At 51.5% G+C, this 25,042-nt stretch overlaps 8 protein-coding genes across 8 annotated transcripts; 1 reads left to right on the top strand and 7 right to left on the bottom strand.

The window, feature by feature from the left end:
• Positions 1 to 126: 126 nt before the first annotated feature.
• CHS2_2 (Chitin synthase, class 2) lies at positions 127 to 3,531 on the bottom strand (the record flags this gene model as incomplete). Its single annotated transcript, XM_036772805.1, has 15 exons — positions 127 to 196; positions 255 to 626; positions 685 to 736; positions 796 to 941; positions 1,002 to 1,132; positions 1,195 to 1,251; positions 1,306 to 1,398; positions 1,475 to 1,730; positions 1,784 to 1,856; positions 1,908 to 2,058; positions 2,115 to 2,223; positions 2,276 to 2,315; positions 2,371 to 2,433; positions 2,487 to 2,641; positions 2,696 to 3,531. 15 exons carry the CDS (start codon positions 3,529 to 3,531, stop codon positions 127 to 129), a joined length of 2,604 nt encoding a protein of 867 aa, XP_036634278.1.
• Positions 3,532 to 4,484: 953 nt separating this feature from the next.
• On the bottom strand, positions 4,485 to 6,441 carry PC9H_003211 (uncharacterized protein; the record flags this gene model as incomplete). The annotated part of the gene is made up of 4 exons (XM_036772804.1): positions 4,485 to 5,082; positions 5,145 to 5,597; positions 5,718 to 6,143; positions 6,197 to 6,441. 4 exons carry the CDS (start codon positions 6,439 to 6,441, stop codon positions 4,485 to 4,487), a joined length of 1,722 nt encoding a protein of 573 aa, XP_036634277.1.
• A 1,890-nt stretch (positions 6,442 to 8,331) lies between these two features.
• On the bottom strand, positions 8,332 to 10,170 carry PC9H_003210 (uncharacterized protein; the record flags this gene model as incomplete). The annotated part of the gene is made up of 7 exons (XM_036772803.1): positions 8,332 to 8,401; positions 8,479 to 8,572; positions 8,658 to 8,719; positions 8,782 to 9,001; positions 9,055 to 9,895; positions 9,953 to 10,018; positions 10,075 to 10,170. The coding sequence occupies 7 exons, from the start codon at positions 10,168 to 10,170 to the stop codon at positions 8,332 to 8,334; spliced, it is 1,449 nt and encodes a 482-aa protein (XP_036634276.1).
• Positions 10,171 to 10,466: 296 nt separating this feature from the next.
• SEC21 (coatomer subunit gamma) lies at positions 10,467 to 13,907 on the bottom strand (the record flags this gene model as incomplete). The annotated part of the gene is made up of 11 exons (XM_036772802.1): positions 10,467 to 10,705; positions 10,756 to 11,173; positions 11,227 to 11,471; positions 11,520 to 11,654; positions 11,705 to 11,802; positions 11,852 to 12,351; positions 12,399 to 12,577; positions 12,629 to 12,762; positions 12,815 to 13,260; positions 13,311 to 13,469; positions 13,524 to 13,907. 11 exons carry the CDS (start codon positions 13,905 to 13,907, stop codon positions 10,467 to 10,469), a joined length of 2,937 nt encoding a protein of 978 aa, XP_036634275.1.
• A 1,072-nt stretch (positions 13,908 to 14,979) lies between these two features.
• Positions 14,980 to 16,223, bottom strand: HRR25 (serine/threonine protein kinase; the record flags this gene model as incomplete). Its single annotated transcript, XM_036772801.1, has 4 exons — positions 14,980 to 15,070; positions 15,123 to 15,763; positions 15,812 to 16,086; positions 16,139 to 16,223. 4 exons carry the CDS (start codon positions 16,221 to 16,223, stop codon positions 14,980 to 14,982), a joined length of 1,092 nt encoding a protein of 363 aa, XP_036634274.1.
• A 1,613-nt stretch (positions 16,224 to 17,836) lies between these two features.
• Positions 17,837 to 19,306, top strand: KAE1 (putative tRNA threonylcarbamoyladenosine biosynthesis protein kae1; the record flags this gene model as incomplete). Its single annotated transcript, XM_036772800.1, has 8 exons — positions 17,837 to 17,879; positions 17,931 to 18,185; positions 18,240 to 18,341; positions 18,392 to 18,611; positions 18,665 to 18,927; positions 18,992 to 19,067; positions 19,115 to 19,213; positions 19,267 to 19,306. 8 exons carry the CDS (start codon positions 17,837 to 17,839, stop codon positions 19,304 to 19,306), a joined length of 1,098 nt encoding a protein of 365 aa, XP_036634273.1.
• Position 19,307: 1 nt separating this feature from the next.
• Positions 19,308 to 20,410, bottom strand: PC9H_003206 (uncharacterized protein; the record flags this gene model as incomplete). The annotated part of the gene is made up of 4 exons (XM_036772799.1): positions 19,308 to 19,809; positions 19,864 to 20,006; positions 20,059 to 20,083; positions 20,142 to 20,410. 4 exons carry the CDS (start codon positions 20,408 to 20,410, stop codon positions 19,308 to 19,310), a joined length of 939 nt encoding a protein of 312 aa, XP_036634272.1.
• A 454-nt stretch (positions 20,411 to 20,864) lies between these two features.
• On the bottom strand, positions 20,865 to 24,199 carry PC9H_003205 (uncharacterized protein; the record flags this gene model as incomplete). Its single annotated transcript, XM_036772798.1, has 4 exons — positions 20,865 to 20,884; positions 20,938 to 22,383; positions 22,439 to 22,949; positions 23,204 to 24,199. The coding sequence occupies 4 exons, from the start codon at positions 24,197 to 24,199 to the stop codon at positions 20,865 to 20,867; spliced, it is 2,973 nt and encodes a 990-aa protein (XP_036634271.1).
• Positions 24,200 to 25,042: the final 843 nt, after the last annotated feature.

The raw sequence follows: 25,042 nt of genomic DNA, 5'->3' as shown, positions 1-25,042 counted from the left end.
TGTAAGGATACACGCAGATTAAACGGATTGGAAAGGTATGGCGGGAATGACACGAGTCCTCATCATTCCCGATACAGAAATATAGTAATAAGTCAAAAGGTAGCGCTGGCGCTGGTGGTAGTGTGGTTATAAGCCAACTAGCCTGAAGAGGAGATAGAGGAAGGAGCCCATGAATCGGACTGCTGACAAGCCAGCACTACAAACAGATTAATCGTCAGCCCATGCATTTATGGAAACATAGGGTATAGACTTACAGTGCCCAGAATAGGAATGTCAGATACGGATTGAAGTTGGCGTCGGTTGATTTCGAGAAGTTCTGCGCCACCCAGTCGGTGAAAGCTGTTGACGTGAAGACGACGATCATGGCCATGTTAGATCCAACCCAAGCCAGAACGACGTTGGTACGGCTGTTACGATCGTGGTCGGCCTGCTTGGTGGCGGCGTCACGATGTTCCTTCTCCTCGGGAGGTACAACTCGCAGTGCACTGCGGGAGGCAGCCCAAAGCGAGTCGACATCTTCCCTTGCCGTTGGTAGCTCGACTTCCATGAACTCTTTGCCGTCATCGTTCTTCACTTTCTTGGCGCCTCCGAGGTCTTTAGCCGAACCATTGTCACCCTTGGTACCCCTAACGCAGCGTGCATTAGAAACGAGTGTGCAAGGAAATCCAGGCAGGATAAACATACCAGGTAACATCGTGGAGATTGCACATCGCGTACATCATCAAGATATTAACATCTAAAGGGGACTCGTCAGTTTGTTGTTCGCATAAAGTAACGGTAAACCGAGGTGCTTACAACTTGGTAGGAGGAACATATATTGGATGAACGATGTGAACATATGGTATGGCTCAAAGTGCATGAACGAGCTGATGAAGTACAAGCCATAGGTTGCCGCGAGTGAGATGACGATCTCTCTGAAGGTCGAGTTGTTCTGAACAAGGCTGCATGGAAAGTCAGAATGAATCAGTATGTGTTACGAGATGGCAGGCAGGGGCACTTACGTAGGGAAGTCTTTCCATTCCTCTATCGTCTTCGGAACTGCGAGATACACGGTAAATCCAGCACACCACAACGTGATCACGTTACACAATCCGAACAGAACAATCGCAAGCGTGTATGTCCATTTCGAACCCTAACCAAAGTCGTAATCATTTAGTGATCTGAGAGAGATAGCCTAGAGGGGGAGGAACTTACTTGAGGACGGTTACCGAGAGAACAGACAGTGACTACGAAGAGGAGCGCGATGTAGAGCTATGCCAAGGATCAGCCCCGGTATTAGGACAAGGTTCAGATGGGTAAACTTACCTTGAGGAACACCTCGAAGACGGCCTTGCCGGCACCATTACTCAGGAAGTTGAACGCGTCTGTTTTCGAATCTGCCGTTGCCGATGAAACCAACTACATATCCCACACCACGATCAGTATTCTACTCCACATTCCACTCCAAAAGTAAATGGAGTAAGATCAAACTCACGAAGAAGAAAGCAAGATAGAAATTCGCTAGCGAAGTCCAAGTGAAGAGTAATTGCACCGCATTGTATATGAACTCGAGTTGGAGGAAGATCTTCCGGAAGAATCCTTGGCCCGAGGTCCATATCCTCCAGAAGAAAACAGTAGCGTGGATGGAGGCGAATAGGGAGCCGTTGAGCCAGCGGCGACGTTGTGAGATGAATTCGGGGACGGAAGTGGGAACATCGGTGGAGGCCTTGGCACTCTTGACGTATTTGAGACTGCAAGTCTGATCAGAGAAAGATAATCATCTAAGGTTGGGGGAGCAACTTACACCCATCCTTCGTTCTTCTTAGTGACGATTTCGAAGCAAAGGATACGGTCCTCGGCGAGGTACATGTTTCGCTCTAGCATGGAGATTAGTACATGCTTGAGTTTGAGCTAGGTCTTAGACTCACCGAATAGGCCTGCGTTGCTATTACCACCGTGCATGGTTTCACCCTTGAAATATGAAGCTAGCGGGCCCTTCCCGTTGGGGCCGTTGAGCAAGGCCTTGTATCGGTAGGCACTGAAGGCACCCGGCAGAACGCTGATATAGCCGAACACACTCTAGACAGGGCATAAGAATGTATGCAGATTGCCGAGGAGTTTTGTCAATTGCATACCTCAAGAGGTTTGTCGAGGATGTTGGACATCTTGTACTCGAAGTTCTGAGATGCGGCGAGGGGACTGGTGAGGAGGAGAGAGCAAGCACGGCCAGTGTCGACGCAAATCCTGATCGTAATATAAGCAAGCTGGATACTGAAAGCACTGTTACAAAACTTACTCTCCGCAAGCGCCTCCGACATTTGAGTGCTTGTCGAAACCTGTAACAACGACGATAAGCTTCGGAGGACGAGAGGGAAACTGTGACGAACGTACATTTCCACAGTTCGTAGATAGACGTTCCAGTGGGCTTGGTTCCGACATCAAGGAGGATGCAGACTGTTCCAATTGTTTAGACAAGAAGATAATGTGCCAGAGGCACGGAAACATACCGTTGGGCTTGATCAAAGGACCGAATGCATTGAAGAACCAACGATGACTGTTGAGCTTCTTCTTGTTCTGTTCCTTCAAGCAGAAAAGGATCTGGACGGGACAAACACCCTGCGAGACCTCGCCCTTCTCTGTGACAACAACGGAAGAGGTGTATCTAACCGACAATCATGATCAGGCATATCATGCCGGAAGAAAGATGATCACTCACTCGAAGATGTGGGCAGTAACATCCTTTCCGCCAACGGAGTCCTTAGCAATGCCTTCTTGATAGCATCCCATCACGGTCAGGACTTGCAGAGTCCGCTTGTTGATCTTGCTGCGACCATCTGATACGACGCAGACAACAACCTTCTTCCATCCCTCCGAACCCCACATCTTGGACTTCGACCTACTGCATAGGTGGGCGATGTTCTTGATGACGGAATTCATGGTGCGGGTGAACAGAACTTCATCCTCGTTGTACATAGTCATCACGATAAACAGTTCGGTTTGTCTTCCAGCAAGGTATGGGCGAAGGGAGTACCGGGACCGCAAGAAGTCGTCGGGGTCGCATGTGGCGGCGGTGTATCGCATCTTGGAAAATTCTTCAATGTCTTGCTTGCCTGCTGGCACGATAGTCGAGGGGACATCGACGTCAATGACAAGATTTCCTTGGTAGAGCTCGATTTGTCGGACCGAACGTCTCTTCATCATCTTCTCGCGAGCAACAGAGTAGCCGGCGGTACTCTGGTCACGGTAGATACCTGGTCGGGGTTGCACTGGGGGGTAGTTTGGTTGGTATGGCATAGTAGGGACCGGCGGGGCGTGGTGCGAAGGCACCTGGCTCATCTCGTACGGGTTCAGATGCGCTTGCGAGCTGGCAGCATAGCTATTGTACGATTTCGTAGACTTCGAATCCCAGTTCGACTGCGTGTCGTAGTTCTGTTGATGATAAGCCTGGTTATCGGCGTAGTAGTCATTCTGTCCCGTGGTTCCGTGACCTGGGTGGGAGTAGTTCTGTTGCTGAGCCCCGTAGTAAGGATCGTGGTTCTGGCGGTACGCCATGCTGGAATTCTTCTGCTAATAAAGCTAAGCAAAAATGCACGGAGATTGTAGATTCGTGGGTCTGTCGACGTGCAGTACAACCAGCAAGAGAATGGACGGCCTGAAATTCACAGAAAAGGCCAGGGAATGAGTGGCAGCGACGAGCTGGCGACGGGGAGAAGGGAAGAGATGGTGATGGTTGTGAGAAGGATTCAAACTTGAACTTGATGCCCAGCACTGAGTGCCCTGGCCGGCAGTTCCCATCTTGGGACTTGGAAAACGCGTGACTGGAGGCGAATCCTCAATTCAGCACCTCACTTTAGATGAGCTACCAGATATTCTAGACGGCATCAAAAAATACACCAACTAGCAACCGTCCGCAGTTGGGCCAATACCCGAGTGTGGGGGACCGGCAGCACGCTCAAGAGGCGGCGCTTATTCCTTAGGGGCATAGGAGTTTGTTTATTCTGAAACACTCCATTATTAGAAGCGATGCTCACAGACATGATCTACAGGGCATCAGATAAATTTGGCAAACACATCAGTAATGCATATGTACGATATCGAAACGAGGGTAACTGGATGAGTGGTGGGTAAAGCAGTTTGTAAGTAATAGTAACATTGAATAACGAATAACGAAAAGATTTAGCCAGTCGGAATTTATCTCAAAGGTATAAGCTGTATGTATGAGCGTGCATGGGTGGCAAGTGTTGAAACAGTGTGTAATGAGTGGTGTCCAGCAGTGAGCGAGTAACGAGAAACGAGCGACAGCAGCGGTAAGTACGTCCCTTTGACCTGTTGGTATCGCGTATTATAAAGTACAAGGCAAAGGTACAGCGCCGACCGCGAATGTTCGATGGCCGACACGTATGTATATATTTATAATCTACAATGCCTTCTTCAGAATCCGCGAGAAGCAACCAACAACGTAATCACTCACCAGTAGTATACTTTCGACATACAGACGGGAACTTTTAATGCACAGCGCGTTGATGGAAGCTCAATAACAGAAGAGCGTCTTCAATCGTCACATTCGAGGAGTGTGCGGACTTGTTGTCCATCTCGCTGGGGTATGTTTGGTCAAGAACCATCCTCAAATCGACATGAGCATGCGTGTGACCGTGGTTGGGTGGGGAAGGAAGCTGCATCGGCATGGAAATTGGCATTGGCATGGGGATGTCTGTGGGTGATGGAGGGGAGGGAGATGGGTCAGGAGACGGCGTGACCGCCTCTTCAAAGTCCTCGTCGCTTGCACCATCATCAGATGCTTGCTGGCTGGGGGTCTCCATATCAAACTCGCTGAGTGCACGGATGACTCGTCTTCGGCGGGGTTCAGACCGGTGGTGATGGTCGACATCCATAGAGTCATCTACATCGTGACTAGACGATGATGATGAAGTAACGAATGGCGAGTTCGCGCGGGAGACAGAAGCCGACGGAAGACTGAGGGCAATATAACCCTCTGTATCGTTGTCCTCATAATCATCATCGCCGCTGCCCATCTTCTTCGACGCACGCTTCCTAGCCGTCTGTCGAAGGTTGCGAAACCAGTTCGTGACTTTACCAAGATCCCTGAAGCGAATAGGATCCGTGAGCACCTAAAAAGACTGATGGGAATAGAAAATTGCACTCACATTCCTATTTCAAGCGCAAGCGCCGTGCGTGCTTCAATGGATGGATTGATTGTTTTTGCCGACAGTTCCTTTAACGCATGGAGCTGATAAGGCTCGGGCCGGGTCCGTCTCGGTCGTGATGAAGGAGCAGTACTACTATATGGGGTACCGCTCCGTCTAGATCTCTTCGAAGGTGAAGGCTCGTCACCAATGATAGAGGGTGTTACGCTGACAGAGCGCCGAGATGGAGGGGCAGAGGCCGATGGGAGGCCGAGAGAAGGGTGTGTGGAAGGAGGAGGTAAATGGAGCGAAGGATGGCTAGAAGGGGGCGGAAAAGCGGCAAAAGTCCTATTTGGCTCTGGCCATTCCCGGCTATTAGACGGAGAATCTGTAGAGACATCACCGTCGTCTTCCCTCCGCTTTTTAGCAAGGCTGCGCTGGTTTTGGAACCAATTCGTGATGCTTTGGTATCGCCTGGAATAGTTGCAGGATTGACATAAAGTATGGAGACAATCGTCAAGTCAGTTTCAGTTCATCACATTGACAACGTGGGATGATGATAAACTCCCCGAGGGTATAGGAGGTATCACTCACATGTTGATACGTTCTGCTAGCATTTGCCTTTGCTCCGTTGAAGGGTGTGGGTTTTGATTGTACAGCTTGCGAAGCTCTTCTGTCTGCTCTGCAGTGGGCCTATTGCGCATTTTGCGAGGCATATCGGTGGGTTCGACGAGGAAATGAGTGTGGTCGGGGTTTCCTGCGTAAAAGGTAGGGGATACCGTCTGAGAGGGGTTGTCTGAACCAGCTATAGATACAGAACTGTTATTAAGCGAATAAGGACTATCTGCCCGGGAATAATCGTCCTCGTCCTCAAGATCGTCGTTGTATTTGTGGAGGTCCTGAGGGGTATTTGCGCCTTTGCCTCTCGACGTGCGCTGGGAAGGAACTCCACCCCGGCTGCGCTGTTTCTTTGATGAAGCTCTTTTATTTTGAAACCACGCATTGACGGTTTTGACCTCCCTGAGTGAGACTTTCTCAGCAATCAATACGGGCCCCAAAGAGAAAGGACATACATTCCTAGACGCTTTGCCAGGGATGTGCGCAGCTCGAGGGCTGGATGCTCGTCTCTGTCGTAGAGCTCATTGAGGGCGGCTATTGCAGCTGGGGAATGTCTGTGCCTGGGTTTCTTTTGTTGTGAAGGAGCGTTCCAGATATTGACAGCAGCAGCAGGCCGTTGGCGGGAGGGCTGGTCGCTGTGTGGCTCGACGTCGAGGTCGTCTGGGATCATGGGCCAGGTGAGGCGGGGACTTTTTACCATTAGAGAGATGATAGTGGTACCGGAAGGAATAGCAGTTACTTGAAACCGTGCATTATATGAGCTGACATCAACTTTTTTGGGTCAAGTCCAATCCCATTCTCCCACTTTCCCACAGCTCTAATTCTCCGATCGTTTATAGCTAATTTATTATATTTCCGACTTTTTATTTCTTTCACCGTCCACTCTGCTGCTCCGGTCCTCCTCATCGTCGCAAACGACGTCGACGACCTCAAAAGGGCGCTAGAGCAGCGTACACGGCGGGTGCATCATCTCTCAGCCAGCGATTTCCCTTGCTGACGCTGATTACCGAATCGGGTTATACTGTGTAGCAGCTGGGATGACAGTGACGCTGATTATGATGTTGCACTGGGCTAGCACGTTGCTCGTCTCCACTGCCTTGTATAAATAAAAAAACATACCAGCCATGCAGGTAATCGGGGAAGCTCCATTATGCCTCAGAATTAATTCGAGATTCTCATCAAGCCGTCTCGACGCTGGCTTCAATTTATCGAGGCGTTCGCCGCCGGGAGGTCGGAGGTAGAACGGTCGCAAGCTCACCACCACTGAGACAGCATCCCTGCAAACCCATCAGTTTCCATATGGCCTGTCCCTGTTACAAAACAAAACATCAGTATCACTACGCTTCGGGGTCCCCCCATGCCGGTTTGATATGTCACCGTCCGGTGTTCCAACTTACACCATCATAGCCTCCTTCGGTAGTACTAGATAAATACATTGCTAGTCAGAGGGACTAGATGGCGACGTGGGCAAAGACTCACTTTGCTATCGTGGACATTGCCTGGGTTCTAGCCACCTAGGACGATGAGTAGTTCGTGTTTACCCAGGCAACGGGGAAGCAACGGACATTGTCCTTCTCAGGAAAGGAAATGATAGTCACAGGATGACCACGAGTCCTGGGACTCCGCCAAAGTTTTCATCATATGCAGCAATGCAGTACAGCGCCGTGCGTGCCTCCGAGTCTATAGCAATTAGCCGTCCATAATGATATGGCCCACCGGGGACATACCCAAAGGGCGTAAATCATACATGCCCGAAATACACGCTGCTACGCGAATTGCGATGTCGTGTGTGCAACTGCAATGTGCATGGAAATGCGCTCAATGTCAATTGCAATTTAGCAATGAACATTCAATGATGATTGCTCTAGTTCACGAAATAAACGGGCATGATCACATCAAGTGAATCAGAAGATCAGTTGATAGCGAAACTAATAACAGACTAAGCATGAACTCGACGAACCTAATACAAGGACCCATATCGTTGGGCCACCGCACCCATCTCAATTCCCAAACACACGGGATGGTAACAGTTGCTTCCGCTGCACGAACGCACATGCGGTCGCTTGCAGTAAACCGAATTCTGGCGTATTATCCCAATTTCAAAGGCGGTCGGTCCCGGCCATTGAACTGCTATCGAGTATACGCAGTCAATTTGCTGATATGCATCGACACCATCTATGGAACCATGGGTACGACCGAATACACGAGCTAGTGGACCTGTGGTGGTGATCCAAGGCTGAGTTTGAGCCTGGCTGAGCTTGCTCTATAGTTGTCACAAGGGTGTCAGGCGTCCTCCCACACTCACTCTGGCAGTTTCCTTCAAGTTCTCATCATCACCATGCAAGCAACACAATTAGATAGAATAGCTACGCGAACGTGAAAAGTATGTATAGAATACAAATACTACTACGTGTGGTGTCTGGACAGCACACTCTAAAGTACACTACATGTAAATCCGTACTGATCAAAGAAAGGATATCACTGCATATACAGCAAGTAATCGACAGTTATTTAGATCCCGGCCACTGCGCGTGCCGTGCAATGCAGTTTGCAGTTTCATGATAGCATCAACGGCCAAATGACCAATACCTCATGGAGAGGTAGGGCTGTTTATCTCCTCTTCCGGCACAATGTTCTTGATCCATGCCCCAATCGAGCCGCTGTGAATAGTAGGTAAGGATGACTGATCAGGACTGCAATTCCGCGTGAACGGCAATTGCTGCGATGAAAAACTCACAGGAATCCTTCATGGCGAAGGAACAACGCCCGTTTTGTGCCTTTGCTCCAGAATCGGATGGCGTATGAGAGTGTACTTATCGTGGCAGCATGTCCTAAATGAAAAGGAAAGATCCAGAGATAAGCCGCAATATTCCCTCCACGCATAACATGGCATAACAAAACATGAAAAACACCCACCTCGGATGAAACATCCGCCAAAGTATATCCTGTCTAGATTGTACTTCTCAGCATTCATATACCTAAATCGCATGGACATATCTTAGCACGGGGTCGAGATACGGCAAGGTGGTGTGATACGCACGCAATCTGACCGATGTTATTCGAGATGGCATAAAGCAAGCTTTTGCTGATATCCTCAGATGAGAATTGTATCTTTTCTCCTCCTTTCTTGAACACCTTGCCAAACGAGCTAGCAATCATCGTCGATTTAAGGCCGAGCCGGCTGTAGTCCTGTCCATAAATATCCCCCACTAGCATATCGACCGTTGCATTGTCTCCCTTCTCCGATAGAGCCAACATTTCTAGCTCTTCATTAGCATGCATGCCTCGTGTACATCGACAAACATTAGCTTACCATCAAATGTTGTTGCAGGTGTCAAGAGGCTCAGCAACCCCCACAGTGTTCCCCCACCCAGACTCGTGCCGCTGACACGCTCAAACCTGCCATCCTCGTCAACCTTGATGATCGACACACCAGACCCGATGTTAACAAGCAGACATGGCAGCTGTGGCGTTGGGTTCGATTCGAAGGTGACTTGGAACTTTGGTGGATCGGGGCTTGGTCGTTCCAGTGCTAGCATCGGATGGGAGACATTGTGAATGAGTTCGTCGGAGAAGAAGTAGACTTCGTCCGGAATGAGAGTGATGAACTTGAGGCCTTCGATAAGACATTCCATCTCATCTTCTCTCCTCACCTCCACCCCTAGCGTATCCCTGAACAGCTCGTAGAACCGGTGAGCGCCTCCGCCCGTCGCCATGATCTTCACCCCGTTCCTCATCTCCTCTATGGACACGCCATTCACCTGTGCCGACCTCTCGATCAAGGACTGGATGAACTCCACGCATTCGTGAATATCGTCCGTCTCGAACCGCTCGAAGTTCAAGGAACCGCCGGGGAAGTGTTGCGCGGCTCGCCGAAGCACGGATTCCCGCAGCATCCCGTCATGCAGTCCCGAGAGGCCGTTTCCGTTAGAGACAAGGTGGTTAGGGGTGTCTAGCACCAGCGGAGTGAGTGCGCCGCCGCGCTTGATGCTGGCAGACGACGGCGAGTGGCTGCCATCCTCGGAGGGTGATAGAGATCGGGGGGTTGATATGGCGCTGTGTGGCCCAGACCCGTGTGTAGCGGCAATAGACGGCGACGAGGGCGGTTCTGGAGAGCGTGTAAAGTAGACCACCTTTGCTAGCGAGCCCCCCACCTACAGCCAAAAATGAGTTTTGAGGTCACCCGACTGCAGCATAGGGCCTGTACTCACGTCGACGGCAATATGAGACACTGGCTCTATGTGGTTTGGCAAATAGATTCCTCTGCTGTCCCGTGTCTGCACAGCACTCTGGTCAGCAGACTGAGCACGCCAACTTGTGTGATAAGACATACCTCTGGCGACTCCTCCGAGAGAATGACTGCGCCTCTTGTGTCGACATGGATGACTCGCGCGGTGGGAAGCGAAGGGTCAGCAGCTAAAGCGGGCATGGTTGTTGGCGGTGCTCTATGAGGTTGTCGCGGTCGAAGCTGCCCTTTCAGACATTAACCTCATATATTTGAACGACAAATCTCGTACGTTTCACCAGCTTTATAAGTGAGACAACCGTGACCGGCAAGCGATCTCTGTGGTCGCCGAGCGCGTGCCTCCTTTTCCGATTCGACAAATTACCCCGGATCCGGGTTGGGAAATCACTGATCACTGCAGCTGCCCAATGGAAACCGCGCTGGTGGTAAGAATCTAATTCAACAAATCCAGAATGGTACAACATCTATGTGCGGACGTATCAGCCCCCTACAGCTGCAAGCACCAGATCGCAGGCTTCTTGCTTCTCCGCACGAACAGCCAGCTCCAATGTCACTCCCTGGCCACTGGAGAATGTCATCCGACACCGAGCGAGAACCTTGCCTCCTCCACCTGCGACCAACCCGGAAAGCTGTAGTGTGTGAACGGATGACGGCGCAGGATTTTCTGTCCCACCCAAGGGCTCCATACCCAGAACCTCAATGATAGAATCACAGGCGGCTATACCAGAGATCAGCCGACTATACAGTATCGGGGGAAAACTAGCATACCTTTGATGCTTTCCATAGCAGATAAGGCAAATGTTTCAGTGGCGTTGGGTCCGGACTTAAGTCTGTCCCATTCAGCACCAAATGTTGCGTAGCTGGGCACAATGTAATCGCCGCCAGCACTAAGCTCGACCTCCTCTAATTGGTATTCATCTTCGTAACCCTCCTCTTCGGGTTCGCCTGTTGATGGATCGAGTTCCTTGCTCACGAATTTGAGCGTACATTGGAATGATGCGATGGTGTAGGTCTCGGGTGATTCGCGTGTGAAGGATACGTAGACGATTCCAGGTGAAGTGGCGGCAGTCAGTGATGGAAGGGGGATGATGAAATCTTCTGTCAGCCCTGCGTCGTCTGACTGAGGTTGCATAAACACAGACACGCCTTCAAGCACTGTGTCCGGAAGCGTGTTCGATATATTGAACTAGAAGGTCGGTTGATGGGAGCCACAAATGAACGATGAGATTGATAGCTTACTTGGAAGACGATATGCTCCTTGAAGATATGCTTCACGCATGTAACCTGGTACTCTGTTTCGCTTTCTGTCAACTGCGCTGGCGTCGAGCTGCTGTTGAGGACAGGTCCATATGAAGACAATTCCGGCACTTCAGCCAACTGTTCTGCGTAAGCCGACTGGCGCTCAGCTTGTGTTGGTGGCGCGGGTGAATCAGAAGTCGAAGCCTTCGAAGTGGGTATGCCAATCGTATCCAGCGTACTCGGTCCTGCGAAAGTTTAAGTAAAAGGCAAACAACCCCGCCGAAGCAACGTACGTGCAGCTTCCTGGGCGGCCTGAGCCCGACTAATTTTGGGTACTGAGGAAACGTCAAACGCTTCGCCCGAAGCTAATGGATCTTTGACGTAGGTAACGAGCTTCGCTTCCAGCGCTGCCAGGGAATAAACGGACTCTTTTGGCAAAGTCAGATGCCGTCAGCCTGTCAAGTAACATACAACCGACCTTCCTTGACATAAACATCTGCGAGAGTTTGTTCACGGAAGACCTTCAGGTATAGAGCAGCTCTATCGCGTACTTCATCATCGACATCGTCTAGGCATCTAACCGAGCGGTTAATTGAGGGAGATGAATACACGTTTTAGAGAATACCTGTTAAGGAGAACCCCAATGCTGGTCCGAAGGCCACCATCACCAGAGTTGACGCCAAATTTAGCCAAGCTAGAGACGGCCGCGGCTCGAACGGTCGCATTCTCCAACACGACACGATTGTAGATGAAACGGATGTATTTTGCCGGTTGGGGGGATTTAGGGCCTTCCATACCGAGAAGATGCAAGATGCGAACCGAGAGCTTCGTGAATTCACAATCTTCGATGAACTCGCATAGATGGGATAGAGCCTGTTCTTTGCATTCGCCAATGAACTTGATCATGTCAAACATCGCCTCCACCACAGCACGCTTGAAATCGTAGCCGCCTTCGTCGCGAAGAACACCAGACAAGAATGACAGCATTGATGCGTGTTTTGTGGGGAACTTGAGGCACAAGGAACGGATCGCGTCGACAATGATGACCTTGAATTCGTCGCTGATTTCTGCCATGAATCCAGTAATTTGTTTGATGAGCCGATCCACTGAGGCTTCGTTACCGGTCTGATCCTATCTGAGTGACAATCTAAATAAGTCAATGAGTAACGCACTTTAAGCAGTGTGGTGATGGCATAGGTCGCGACACTGCGATTTGAATCAGCAATGAGTGCTTCAAGATCAACGTTACACGTCGAAACGCTAGATGGATGGGTAAGAGCAAGAGCAGCGAGCGTCCGTGTTGCGGCAAATTTCAGAACAGATTTCGGCGAGGACAAGAACAATTGAAGGACTATAGGAAGTTAATAACGGGAAGTAACTTTCGTGACACTCCGCTCCTGACCTGAGATAGACTTCGTGAGTTGCGCCGGTGTAACGTGCTTCATTTCGCAGATAGCGCGAGCGGCTTCGAAGTTGACCATGTCGCTCTTGTGTCGTAACCAGCCTTCGAGGAGTTCTACCATTTGCCGTTGAGTACTAGTAACCGCCCGTTAGCAGTTACACGACAGGCCAGGATTGATATACGCACTTAGGATCCTCTTCAATGACCTTTGCCGCGTAACGGATGAGCATGCAAAGAGCCATCGGGTTCTTGAGCGTGGTGCCACTACCAGATTTACCACCGCCAAGTTGTTGGATCATTTTGGTAACAGCCATCCTGTCTTGTTGGCGAATCAAGTACAGGAGACCGAGGGCATGGTACTGCGTAACATAGCTCGTGGAAGGAATCGTCTGAGGACCACTGGGGGCAGAAGAGCCAAATCCAAGGTAACCACTTCCTGAACCAGAGCCGAAGAAACTTGACGAGGATTTAGCATTTACGGCCTCTTGCGCTTCGTTCACCCAGCGCTTCACGACATCCTTGGCGTGTGGGTAGAGATGGTACGCGGAGACGAGCGCAGCGGATGAGATGGATGGATTCCGGTCAACAATCGCGGCCTTGAAGAACCGCTCGACACCTTGCGCCATTGACGGCTACATCCCGAATCAGCGTCGAAATCCACGAGGTTAAAGATTCCACGCACATCAATGATTCTGCATAGTGCCCTAATTGCATTTGGTCGGTATATCACTTCAGAATTCGGCTGCATGTCCTTCATTATGCTGCTTGTGACCATGATTACATCTTCCGCCGTCGTCGCGAGTTCTTTGATGGCCAAGTACACCGCCTGACGGAGTGCGCTCTACATCACACACTCATTAATGCGCCGTCTCCCATCACAAGTAGCGCGACTCACGTCCTTATGCTGGAAGAGCTTCGTAGTTCCAAAGAACAGTGTCGTAGCCTCCTGCGTCCCAAACGTCTCCCCTATGTAAAGGAGGTATACGATGCGTGTCAAAAGTGCCCTGCACTTCCGTGGACTAATTGGCGAATCATTGAAGACGCGAGCCTCCTGTATTATGGTGGTCTTGTTATTATAGTAGGAGCTGAGGCCGCTCTCTTCCTCCTTCTTCGACGGGAACATGATTGAGAGCGAGGACATTTTGTAGAGAGCGTCGATGTGTGTCGAGACGTTGATAGACGTGGACCATGTCTGTTTGGCCTCTGTTTGTGCATGTTGGTCTACGGCCTCTGGAGACGCCTCTGGCTGCTTCGCCCATACCATCGTACTCAACAACATACTGGGCGACGTCCTGCTGCGAAACGAAGAGAGTTCAGTGGCTAAAGAAGCTGAATACATATACTTGAGGACTCGTGCCACGACTCAAATTGTGCTATGATTGACAGCGAGAATTAGACACACACAATGGGGTTGGATATTAGACTAGTACAGGGGTGGAGTATTGGATGTATGGATAATGGATAACACCAGCATCTGAGCAAAGATGTCGTGAAGTGAAGTGAAGTGCAGCGGAGTAATTCATGAGGGGATCATAACAAGGTCGTGAAGTAAACATTGCCGAAATCTCGCGAAAACTCCCTCGAAAATCAACACGCTTGCAGCCCAATCGGTACCCAGACGCGACGCCCTCTTCCATTCCGCTCGCCCTCGACCGTATCTAGCCGACATGCCAGATACTGGGGGAGGTGGGGGATGGAAGGACCACAAGTGCTGAGAAAGAAAAGGAATAAAGTGAAATCCAAGGAATGTGGGGGAGTATAAACGTTGAAGAAGGTGATGTGTACAGATAACGCAACGTTTTGTTATATACGGCAAGGGGAAGGAGCCAGTCCCTTTGGGCTGTACAAAGGAGAATGGTACGGGCGCGAACCAGATGGGGAGATGTATGTGCGATAATACGCAGAGTGATAAAGGGATATAAAGGACATTGAATCTTCATCACTGTCCGTAGGCAATAAACGATTCAACTTGGAAAGGAAAAGGGCGTCCGTATTCGAGAAAAAAGTAACCATGGGATGGACGTGGCGGGTCTGTTCGTTCGGCACAAGTGGAAGACGTAGCCCTACGGTCGTCGAGCTGCTTGTGCTATGATACCAGGAAGGGCGAGAGTGGGTAGCGAAGGAAACAATCCAATGGCTATGGAACCAGAAACCGGGGAGGTCCCAAAATGGACCATCTGCTGTCGACCCACCACCTTCCACTCGCGAGCATATCCTCCGACCCGCTAATGGGTTGACCTATCAACCCTCTGACTGCCATGACCGAGCTAAACCTATCACCTTCCCTCCGCCCCCCCTCGCTCGGCCACACGGAGCGCACAGCGCAAACAAACCAGGAAGGCTGAGTTCATTTACCAGAGATCGTCACGGTTGCGTCCCCCACGCTGTTGACCGACAGCGCCGGGAGCGGCTTGTTGCGCCTGGCGAGTATGAGAGCGCAACCTGTCAAGAAGACGTTAACATGCAGCGGTCAAAAAGAAGGTAAAGGCCGTACATTCTGTCACTAGCACGGTGATCATCCTCCTCTTGAACAACCTTACGACGGGTGGTCTTCGAGCTTGAGCCAGCCCCATTGTCGTCAGTGGCGCCCCTTTGCACACTCCAGTCGAAAACGTAATCGTACTGGTAACCCTCACGAACAAAGAGATCGCGGAAGAGCTTGCGGAGGTACGAGTAGTCAGGCTTGTCGTCGAAGCGAAGAGCGCGTGAATAGTTGAGGAAGATCCCAAACTCGTTAGGGAATCCACGGCAAAGGAGATCGGTGGGAGTAGTCATCTTCTTCTCCATGATGCGGTCGTACTTCTGCTTCTTGGTAGCCGCCTTCAACCCCTGCCACGGCAAAGCGCCACGCAGGAAATACATGAGGACGTATGCCAGCGACTCTAAATCATCGCGACGAGATTGTTCGACGCCTAAATGGGTGTTGATTGAGGTGTAGCGAGCAGTCCCCGTCAGGTTCTTATTCTCGCGGTACGGGATGTGGAGGTGGGTCTTGGGATCTCTGAATTTCTTCGCGAGACCGAAATCGATAACATTCACTTGATTGCCACGCTTGCCGATTCCCATGAGGAAATTGTCTGGCTTGATGTCGCGGTGAATGAAGTTGCGCGAGTGGATATATTCTATGCGAGAAATCTTGACAGAGGGTTAAAAATAAACCCTTGACAATGACTGATTACTCACCAACTGATCTGCCAGGAGCAGCACGGTCTTCAGGCTGAACTTGCGGTTGCAGAAGTTGAAAAGGTCTTCAAGGGACGGCCCGAGCAGATCAAGCACCATGGCGTTGTAATCGCACTCAGTTCCGAACCATCGGACGAATGGCACACCGACACCGCCGGCTAGAGTCTTGTAAACCTTGGACTCATACTCGAGCTGCGGATGCTTGGCTTTGACTGATTCAAGCTTGATGGCAACTTCCTCGCCCGAAATGATGTTGATTCCGAGGTAGATATCACCTGTGAAAGCCGCGTAAGCAAACAGCGGGGGAAAGGGGGCATTGCGACTCACCGAAAGATCCAGAGCCAATCTTCTTGCCAAGACGGTATTTGCCTCCTACACGAAGGTCTAGTCTGTGTGATGAGCTGTCTGCCATCGATGGTGGGTGGATGCGAATTTAAGTATCTGAATGCGGGGGGAAATGAGGTGAGTGAGTGAAAAGATGAAGTGAGGCGGCAAGGGTTTTGTAGCATGAAGGGGCAGGGCAGCGTGTGGATCAAGGCTGTTCTGCGGAACACGTAACAGGTCGGGCGGTTGACAACACGAGTAGAGCAGCAAGCACAACAGTCGAGCCGCTTATCATCATAGTCCGCAAAAATCAAGCGAAAAGGTTCTTGACAGCTAACACGCAGGCTGACCTCCAGGTGGTCTGATTCGAGGCGCCATCTGGCCCACAAGCACGGCTGACCGCAAGACCCAAACTGCACCCAACATCAGCCAGAGGGCGGGCAAAGCGACTCACAGATTAAAGACGAAGAAAGCAAAGCGGGAAGGGCGGTAGGGATGGTGGTGGAGAGGAGACAACGGCTTATAAGAAGAGATGGGGACACAAAGAGGGCGACCGTGGGAAGCGGGGGCGAGATTCAGGCATCGGAGTGCGAAATATTCCAGCTCACATAATCGGCCTTCTTCCTTTCCTGTGCGACCATCAACAATCAGCCCAATCACAATCAAGAGACGGGCTCATTTGTTTTCGGGTTGCACGCCCTCGAAGCGTGGTGTTCACTTTCTGGCGGTAAAAATAAAAATAAAAATGTTATCCGAGCCCGGCATCTTCTCGTTCGCTTTTGGACGTGCTCTGGCTAGACTAGGTCCCCTCCACACTCCATCGCAGTCCTGGCATCACTGGATCAAGGTGGCTCAGCTTTTCTTCTGCCTGCGCCAATCCAGAACTTTGGTGCTCAGATTGCCGAAATATATATCCCTGGCGCTCAGCAGTCAAAGTAGCGTCACATCAGCAATTCCTGAGCAAGGTGACTCACTTTCCCCGCACTTCACAGCCCGATATCCGGAGTCGTACGCCGCTCGAAGCTCTGGCACTACGGCCCGCGTCAGGTCATCTCGCACGTTTCCCTACGACTCGGGCCTCGTCCAGGACACATTGCCGCCTTAATTCAGTGCATACGCCCGGGACTATCTGCCAATGGCCTCATTCTGATCAACCCAGCTTGATTGATGCCCATCTTGGCATCACATCAACTAGCATGCTGCGTCCACGACTCACTAGGTCGACAGACATCGCTTCTCTACCATTTCACGTCACTTTTGTTGTCTGCATTAGCAACAGTTTCATTTTTATCGTTGTTCCATCTATTGATGCAGAAATGAATACACGCTTTCACTCTGGCCTACCGCCTGGTGACACACACCATTCCGAGATGGATCGCAAATATATACCCACGTCCCGGGTTCTATTTTTCGAAGCAGACGTTTCTATTGTGGTGCTGAAGCGTTGACCCCTGGTAAATTGTCCCAATCCAACATTCGGACACCCACACCAACCCCATTTCAGTCAAAGCGGCCGATGGGGACGTTTCGGTCGATCGAGGCGTCCTCTATGACTGTGGGACAAATTTACTGACCGTGAGAATACTTCGGAGTTACTAACAGGTTCAAATGCTAGACGAGACGGAGACCGCTTCACCCGCTCACCAGTCTCCGATTGTTCGATTGTTCTTGGCCTCACAAAAGCCTACTGACAGTACGATCATGCCCGCTCGTACATCCAGGCCTGCCCCTCTCCAGCGGCCAGGTCAATGATCGCCCTATGCGCTCTGCCCGAAAACTCACATCCGAGCTGCAGATCGGCCATACCTTGCCCTGGGCCTCGAGGGGTCCGCCAATAAGCTCGGTGCTGGCATAATCAAGCATGCTAAAGATGGTTCGAGTACTGTTCTCTCAAACATTCGACACACGTATATTACTCCGCCGGGAGAGGGATTTCAGCCAAGGGACACGGCTTTGCATCACCGGCAGTGGATCATGGGCGTGATCAAAGATGCTCTCCAGAAAGCGGGAGTATCGATCCATGATTTGGACTGCATATGCTACACGAAAGGTGTGGGGTGTTGCTCAGCCTTTGGTTGATTGATGCGATCGACATTCATTTCAGGTCCTGGTATGGGTGCACCGTTACAATCAGTAGCGTTAGTAGCGCGAACGCTTTCTCAATTATACGGCAAACCCCTTGTTGGCGTGAACCACTGCGTTGGTCGTACGTTTCACAACCCTCCTCTGTCTGAATCATTGTTGATCTACGAATAGACATTGAAATGGGTCGCGAGATCACTGGAGCCCAGAACCCAGTCGTTCTATACGTTTCTGGCGGAAATACTCAGGTTATAGCATATTCCCGTCAATGCTACAGGATATTCGGTGAGACGCTCGACATCGCAGTAGGAAACTGCCTTGATCGGTTCGCTCGTGTGATCAACCTCAGCAATGATCCCAGCCCAGGTTACAACATCGAACAAGAGGCGAAGAAGTAAGTGATGCTTCTGTTTATGCGCAGTTCCTCATCTAATCAGCCGTTCTCAGAGGCAAACGCCTTCTGCCGCTTCCCTATACGACGAAGGGCATGGATGTTAGTCTTTCGGGTATACTCACCTCCACCGAGGCTTATACGCAAGATAAACGATTCCGGTTGGATGGGACCGGATCGGATTCTGAGGATGTCGTGACCCCAGCCGATCTATGCTTCTCGCTCCAGGAGACGATATTTTCGATGCTTGTAGAAATTACGGAACGTGCAATGGCCCACATCGGCAGCAAAGAAGTTCTAATTGTGGGAGGCGTTGGATGTACGTTCTTCCCTTCTGCCTCACATATACGTGCCGGAGGCTTACGCGTTGCGGTGTGACTAAGGTAACGAACGGCTGCAAGAGATGATGGGCATAATGGCGAAGGAGAGGGGTGGCCAAGTATTTGCAACGGACGAAAGGTAATATTAGCCTGTAAACGTGGCCGACGTCGCTGATTAGCTTCAAGGTTCTGCATCGACAACGGCATAATGATTGCACAAGCTGGCTTACTCGCGTTCAGAATGGGCCAGTGCACAGACTTAGCGGATAGTACGTGCACGCAAAGGTAAGATTGAGCTTTGTTACATAGACTTCCTTCCTTCTGACAACATATTCTAGGTTTCGTACAGATCAAGTGCACGTCGCTTGGCGTGCCTGAGTTAAAGCGGTGGAGGGACCACGGACTGAAGCAATCTCAGTCCAGCTTCGTCACCAGAACTCTTCAGCTGATCCTCCACTTTCGCGAACCGGTCCCACCACCACCTGTTGACCTCCTCATAGTCCCCACCCGTTCCTGGCGCGCCTACCCTCCCATGCCAGGGCTTCTCTGGCAAGATATAGTGCAAGCATCGAACTTCGTCGTCACTCCACAACTTCTTGTGAACGATCTTCAAGGTCTTCAGCGCGTTGTAGTACCAATTCAATGGCTTCCATTTCCCTTTGAAGTATGCGGCCATGAGGTCTTGATCGGCAAAGTTGTACGTCGAGATATCGGGGGAGGTGGCTAAGAAGTTGGAGAGCCCTTCGAATAGCTCTGAGGAGGGAGTAATCACAACGAGACCGGAGTTCAGGAGTCCGTATGGTCGAGGGGAGTCCGGCTTTATTTCGGGCGGAGGGCTGGTAGGACTTTCGACGGCTGTATGTCCACAGTTCTCAGGGATCCTAGACGTTGTTTTAGTCAGCCATTCCCAGTCACTTCTGAGAAGTCCTATGCACCAGTCCTTGGGATAATGAGCGAACTTGCGCGGATTGCACGCGCAGGCATGGGCTGCCGCCACCCAATCCTTGGGTAACTCAATCTCCATTAGTTCATCCATGTTCCTCATCACGATCATGTCAGAATCCAGGAGGACAACACGCTTCAGAAAAGTTCATCATCAACAATCACGTCGCACTAAATGAAATCCTTACCTCGTAATCGCGCAAATCGTACACCCTGGGCGTGTGGATTGAGTTCGGGTGTAGGACGTCAGGGCTGGTCAGATGAGGCGTACCTCAGCTTTGTCCACGTATCTGCGAACCGGGGGTCGAATTTGAAAGGTGAGTCGACCCCTTCGGCCGGTTTCATGTATTCTATGTCGATGATGACGATCCCACGTCCCTTGAGGTATGCGCGCCACTCTGGGGCCACATCCGGCGTGGCCATGGCCGCCAAGGGGTATTTCGACCCCACGGACTTGAGTGTCTCCGCAAGCACCGCGAGACCGGCAAGGTACGCAGGATCGCGGGGTGTAATCAGTGTCGCCCAGACAGCTTTGACCATGATCGCTACTCTTAGATGAGATGGTGGTTGTAGGTGAACAGGGGGTTAGGAGGATCGATCACTTTTAAAGCGCCGCGAGTTGTAGTGTGGCGCACTATCGAGCCATCGTACGGTTGAGATGGCGAAGAGTCGATACTAGACGTTTGGATATTGAGCATCGCAGTCGATGTCAAGAAAACAACCGCACACGTATCTTATCTTATACGAACTAAGACACAGCGCTAGCTGAGATAAATATATGGTGAGAACAGCGCCCTTCGTTCGGGTGCCCCTGGAAGACCCCCTGAACCCCTGGTCTGGTAAAGTAGGAGATCCTACACTCGTGACAAGTATTACTATCGACCTAAGAACATAAAATAGCGAGATTTTCCTAGTTTATATCACTTTCACGCCTTTGCGCTTTATTTTAAGCCGCTTGGCACCAAATATCGCCCCCGATCCCACACGTACATACTCACCATCCCCACTTTCCGCCTTGCGGACAATAAGGCAGTACTGTGTATCAAGGAATGGTGACTTCATCATACTGGTCCCCGGCTCTGGTTCAGGCTCTGTGTCTGTTTGACATCGAACAATAACCCAATAAAGGTCGTCAAAGTTAGTGTTGGATTCCGATGGAGACTCCAAGTCTTCATCCAAGACAGCCCATCCACGTACACCAAGCTTTTCACGCGGGTCTTCGATGCGACGGTAGCGTGCGTTGGACTTTTCAAACTCGAACGGGAGGTACGATGTCCTTAAGGGTCCGAAACGCAGCCCTGATTGGAGCGAGCAAACGTCTGCATGGAGCACAAGAGGTTCGGCGGTTTGGGATTCTTCTGTAGGCGGGCCTCCGGTAATGTACGTAGATGTATTATCTTCGTATTCACCCAGCATTTTGATATGCTTGATAGGGCCTTTTTTGCTCGCCCAGCTCCACGAAGGAACCCTGATTTCAGATAAATGCTCTAATCCTTCGCGGTCCGCCGCGACCCAGAGAAGACCAACGGAAGCACTATCTTCCCAAACTCCAGCGAGGAACCTGAGCCCGAACTTCGATGTCATCCACGAAACGATCCCGTGGATGGCGATCAACTTGTCTGAGTGATAAGTCAAACCGCACGCAGTGTAGTTTTCCAGTAGAGCCCACCATGCTTGTGGCGTTTTCCCCTTGACTCCTTCGAAGAGGGCGCGGGGTGTTTGGGTCATCGAAAGTTTATCGTCCGGGTTAGCTTGGTGGTTCATGTCCTCCGCTAGGGTCTTGCAGGCGCACTCCCAGTACACCTGCGATCGAGTAAAGTGAAGCGTCCGTGGCGACAGGACACGTTCTTGCACGACCCATGCCCGGCGATTCAACGGCGCGCCAAAAACGGCCTCGTCGAAACGAAGAGCGACATTTGGGCAGACGTAGAAGTACTCCCCGCCCTCGCCCGGCATTTTAATCGCTTTTGGGACATCCCTCCTCCCCAGAAAGCCCGCCGCACTGTCTGGCGCTCGCGACGCTGCAATCGTGATCCACGAATTCATATACAACCCCGTCATCGTCTTGGCTTCCCTCTCCCAATCATCTGCATCGTCCTGTACGATGCACAGAGAGTCGATCCAGAGGTACCGCATTCCGAGCGCTTTGGTGACTTTGATCGCATCACGGAAGTTGAGGGGAAGGGTGTCGAAGGAGAATCCCTTGAGTCTCTCTTTGAGGTTCCCTTTGAGTGTGCGACCCTCTACCTGGCCTCCCCAGGTGTGGCTGAGTGCAATATATCGACCAGGAGTATGATTCGTCTCATACAAGCGCTCCTTCTGGACGTCAAGGACCCTAGTGGGCAGAGGCGGCTTGGGAGGCGCGTCGGCCGGCCCATTGCAGACTTGATGACTCTCGCAGCACGCCCTCCGCCAATACTTAACCTGGATCGCAAGCGAGTCCAGGTCCACCTCGGCAGGGACTTTGAGGGCCAATAAAAGTTCGATGCCTAGTGGAGACCGCGATCGTATAGCTGGTAGGCGTCACCGGTCAGTCAGTGCTTCGGCAACGGAGAATAGGAAGCCTACCAGAGTCTGTGTAGATCCCGCAAACAGAAACAAGGCCTTCTCCTGGCGCCCCTGCTACGCCCGTGAACTTTTCAATCGCTACGACATGCTGCATCCCAGGGAATGGCCATTGCACCAGCGCCACAAAAGATGTGCCCTTCTTCTTCTGCTTAAACCCATGTTGCTCCAGCGCGAGGGCATATCGCTCATCGCGGGGTAGATCCTTCGTGCTTCGGGCATCCGATTTCTGCCTCGACCTTGGATTTGGGCGATCCGACTGTTCCTCTTCCCCAAGACTTCTGGCGATTACGTCGACGAGCATGTCGCAGAAATCGCACTCCTCTGCTGATTTCGGGAGATCGTACACATTGATTGGGTACTTGTATCCGCCTGCCTCGCGCATCTTCGCCACAGTGATTCCTGAGCAGCCAGAGCATAGCTTGGGAGGTGGTTCATCTCGAGGCAGGATGTTGGCCTCCCGGAGTTTGTTCACGATTCTGGTATTGAGTTTACTCAGTGAGGTGGACCTGCGCTGCATTGCGGTCACTCATGCAATCAGACAGGCAAATTTAAGCGGCCATTTGAAAACTGCCGAGTGCCAGGGATGTCCAGAGAGCATACGTCACGCAAATCAGTACATTGCATCCAAGTGATGATGATTGTCATTGATGTCAAAGTGTGTACAAATGAAGTCCAAAGTCGTATTTCGTGAATCGTGAATCGTAATGGGTGTGCAAAGGCTCAAAAGACCCTCAGCGCTCCCGGGCTCGTGTAATAGCACAGCACCTTCGCGCAGACGGTCAAGAGTGCGACTGGGGCGGCGAAGCAGAATGCTGCGGTGTTGGCGAGGACATGGCTGAGAAGAACAGGGTGCAATGATATGCCGGTCGAATAAGATGCTTTCGTGAGATCGTGATCATGTCGTGTCAAAGAAGATTGGCTGCGAGGAGAGCCAAAGCGCAAATCCATGGACCCGACCACGGACTCGGACTTGGTGGACGGGGAGGCTGAGGCGGTGGACGTGAAAAAGGGAATTCCGAGGTTTCTGTGCAGGCGCTGCAAGGTGAGCCGATCACGCCATCTCCGAGTGTGATCGTCGCAGATGCTGTCGCTGTCGGTCTCGGCTGGATCGCCAGTGGGACGTATGAGGATGTAGCTGCTCAGGGGCTCGAGCGGGCTAGAGTACGGGGATAGGCCGTACTTGTTGTTCCAGGCGGTCAGGTTGGAAAAGTGCGCGTGGGTCGCGGGGATGTGGCGCACGAGCTCGCAGTCATATTGCGCGAATATGGCGCTGGCGAACGACCAGATGTCGGTCTGCGATGTCGACGAAGACGACGACGAAGAGGCCGCCGCCGCCGCCGCCATGACGGACTGCGACAAGTGCTGTTCAAGCCAGTGATGGGGATCTCTGAAGCGCGTCGGAGAATTAAGCATCGCGTTGTTGGTCCGCCGGATGTCGCCTGCGTCCCTGCACCCACACGGTCCTGTGAATCCCTCCCACTCCCATACATCTCCCCCGTATATCTCTTCGTTGTACTGCCTGCACTCTGGACATAGCAGCGATCGCAGCGATTCTTCGTATGCGTGGAGGGCGCTGTGTGAGGCGTCGACGAGGTCTGAGGCGATGGCGGGCACGAGGTATGTCCTGACCATGAGCAGCAGTTCCCGCGGCAACGCTGGGGACGACGAGGAGGCTATGATTCCGTCGAGCACGCCGACCTCGGGGGCTGCGTGTGCCAGGCAGGCGTGCATGAGAGCCTCTGCTGTGGTGTAGTGGGCCATGTCGAAGACGTCTGGGGTGCAGCAGTGGCTGGGCTCATCGCATCCTCAGGCAATATATATACCACGGACCATGCCATTTTCATATCCACTGAGATATCCTCCGGTTAGGGCCGGCCGCTTGTTTCATCGGCGAGCGAGTGACGTGAAACTGCCCAAACAATAGAAACAAAGGAACTCAGAATTCACGAGTCTGACAAGGTTTCTGGCATTCGTCCGAGTCATGGCACCGCATCAGGCGTCTGTGAATTCGAAGGCTGGCTCTCCTCGGAGGCTTTCACGAAGACGACGAGTCGCTTGCTGCTTTGGGCCTCAGTCGCGCACTGCACAATGAGCCTTGCAGCAGAAATGCTGTAATGTCGCCAAGTCGTTTGCGTAATTGCCTCAGGTTCGCGAGGCGGGAATGAAAACGCCTTATATTTGCATTTTTTACATCTCTCCGTTTGCGATAGTCTACAATGGAGATTCCAACGGAGATGATCGATGAGCATCACTGACTCAGTCTTAGTTCCAATTATCGTTTCTCGACGCCGAAAGCTACGGCCAGTATTCGTCTCTTGGCGGCCACTTGGCGGCGATTCGAAGATTTCAGCGTTCTAGCTTTTCACTCAAGCTCAGCTGTGGCGGAAATCTATCCTCTTTCACCCGACGCCTTCCAGACTTGTCTCCTGCATCTTTTTGCGCGCACGAGACAAACGACCCATCCGAAGCCACGGAAGAAGGCCTAGCGCAGATTGACAGAGAACCGACCAGGCAACGGATTGTCAGCACTAGGGGCCAGGGGTAATTAAGGGGCAGAACTGCTGACAATTTACCGCCTTCTCTGCCCTGAATTTCCAGCAGCAG

This window comes from Pleurotus ostreatus (assembly GCF_014466165.1).
Source record: "Pleurotus ostreatus strain PC9 chromosome Unknown scaffold_2, whole genome shotgun sequence".
Lineage (NCBI taxonomy): Eukaryota > Fungi > Basidiomycota > Agaricomycetes > Agaricales > Pleurotaceae > Pleurotus > Pleurotus ostreatus.
Note: the sequence above shows the minus strand (reverse complement) of the source record. Positions and strands in the feature narration are given on the sequence as shown.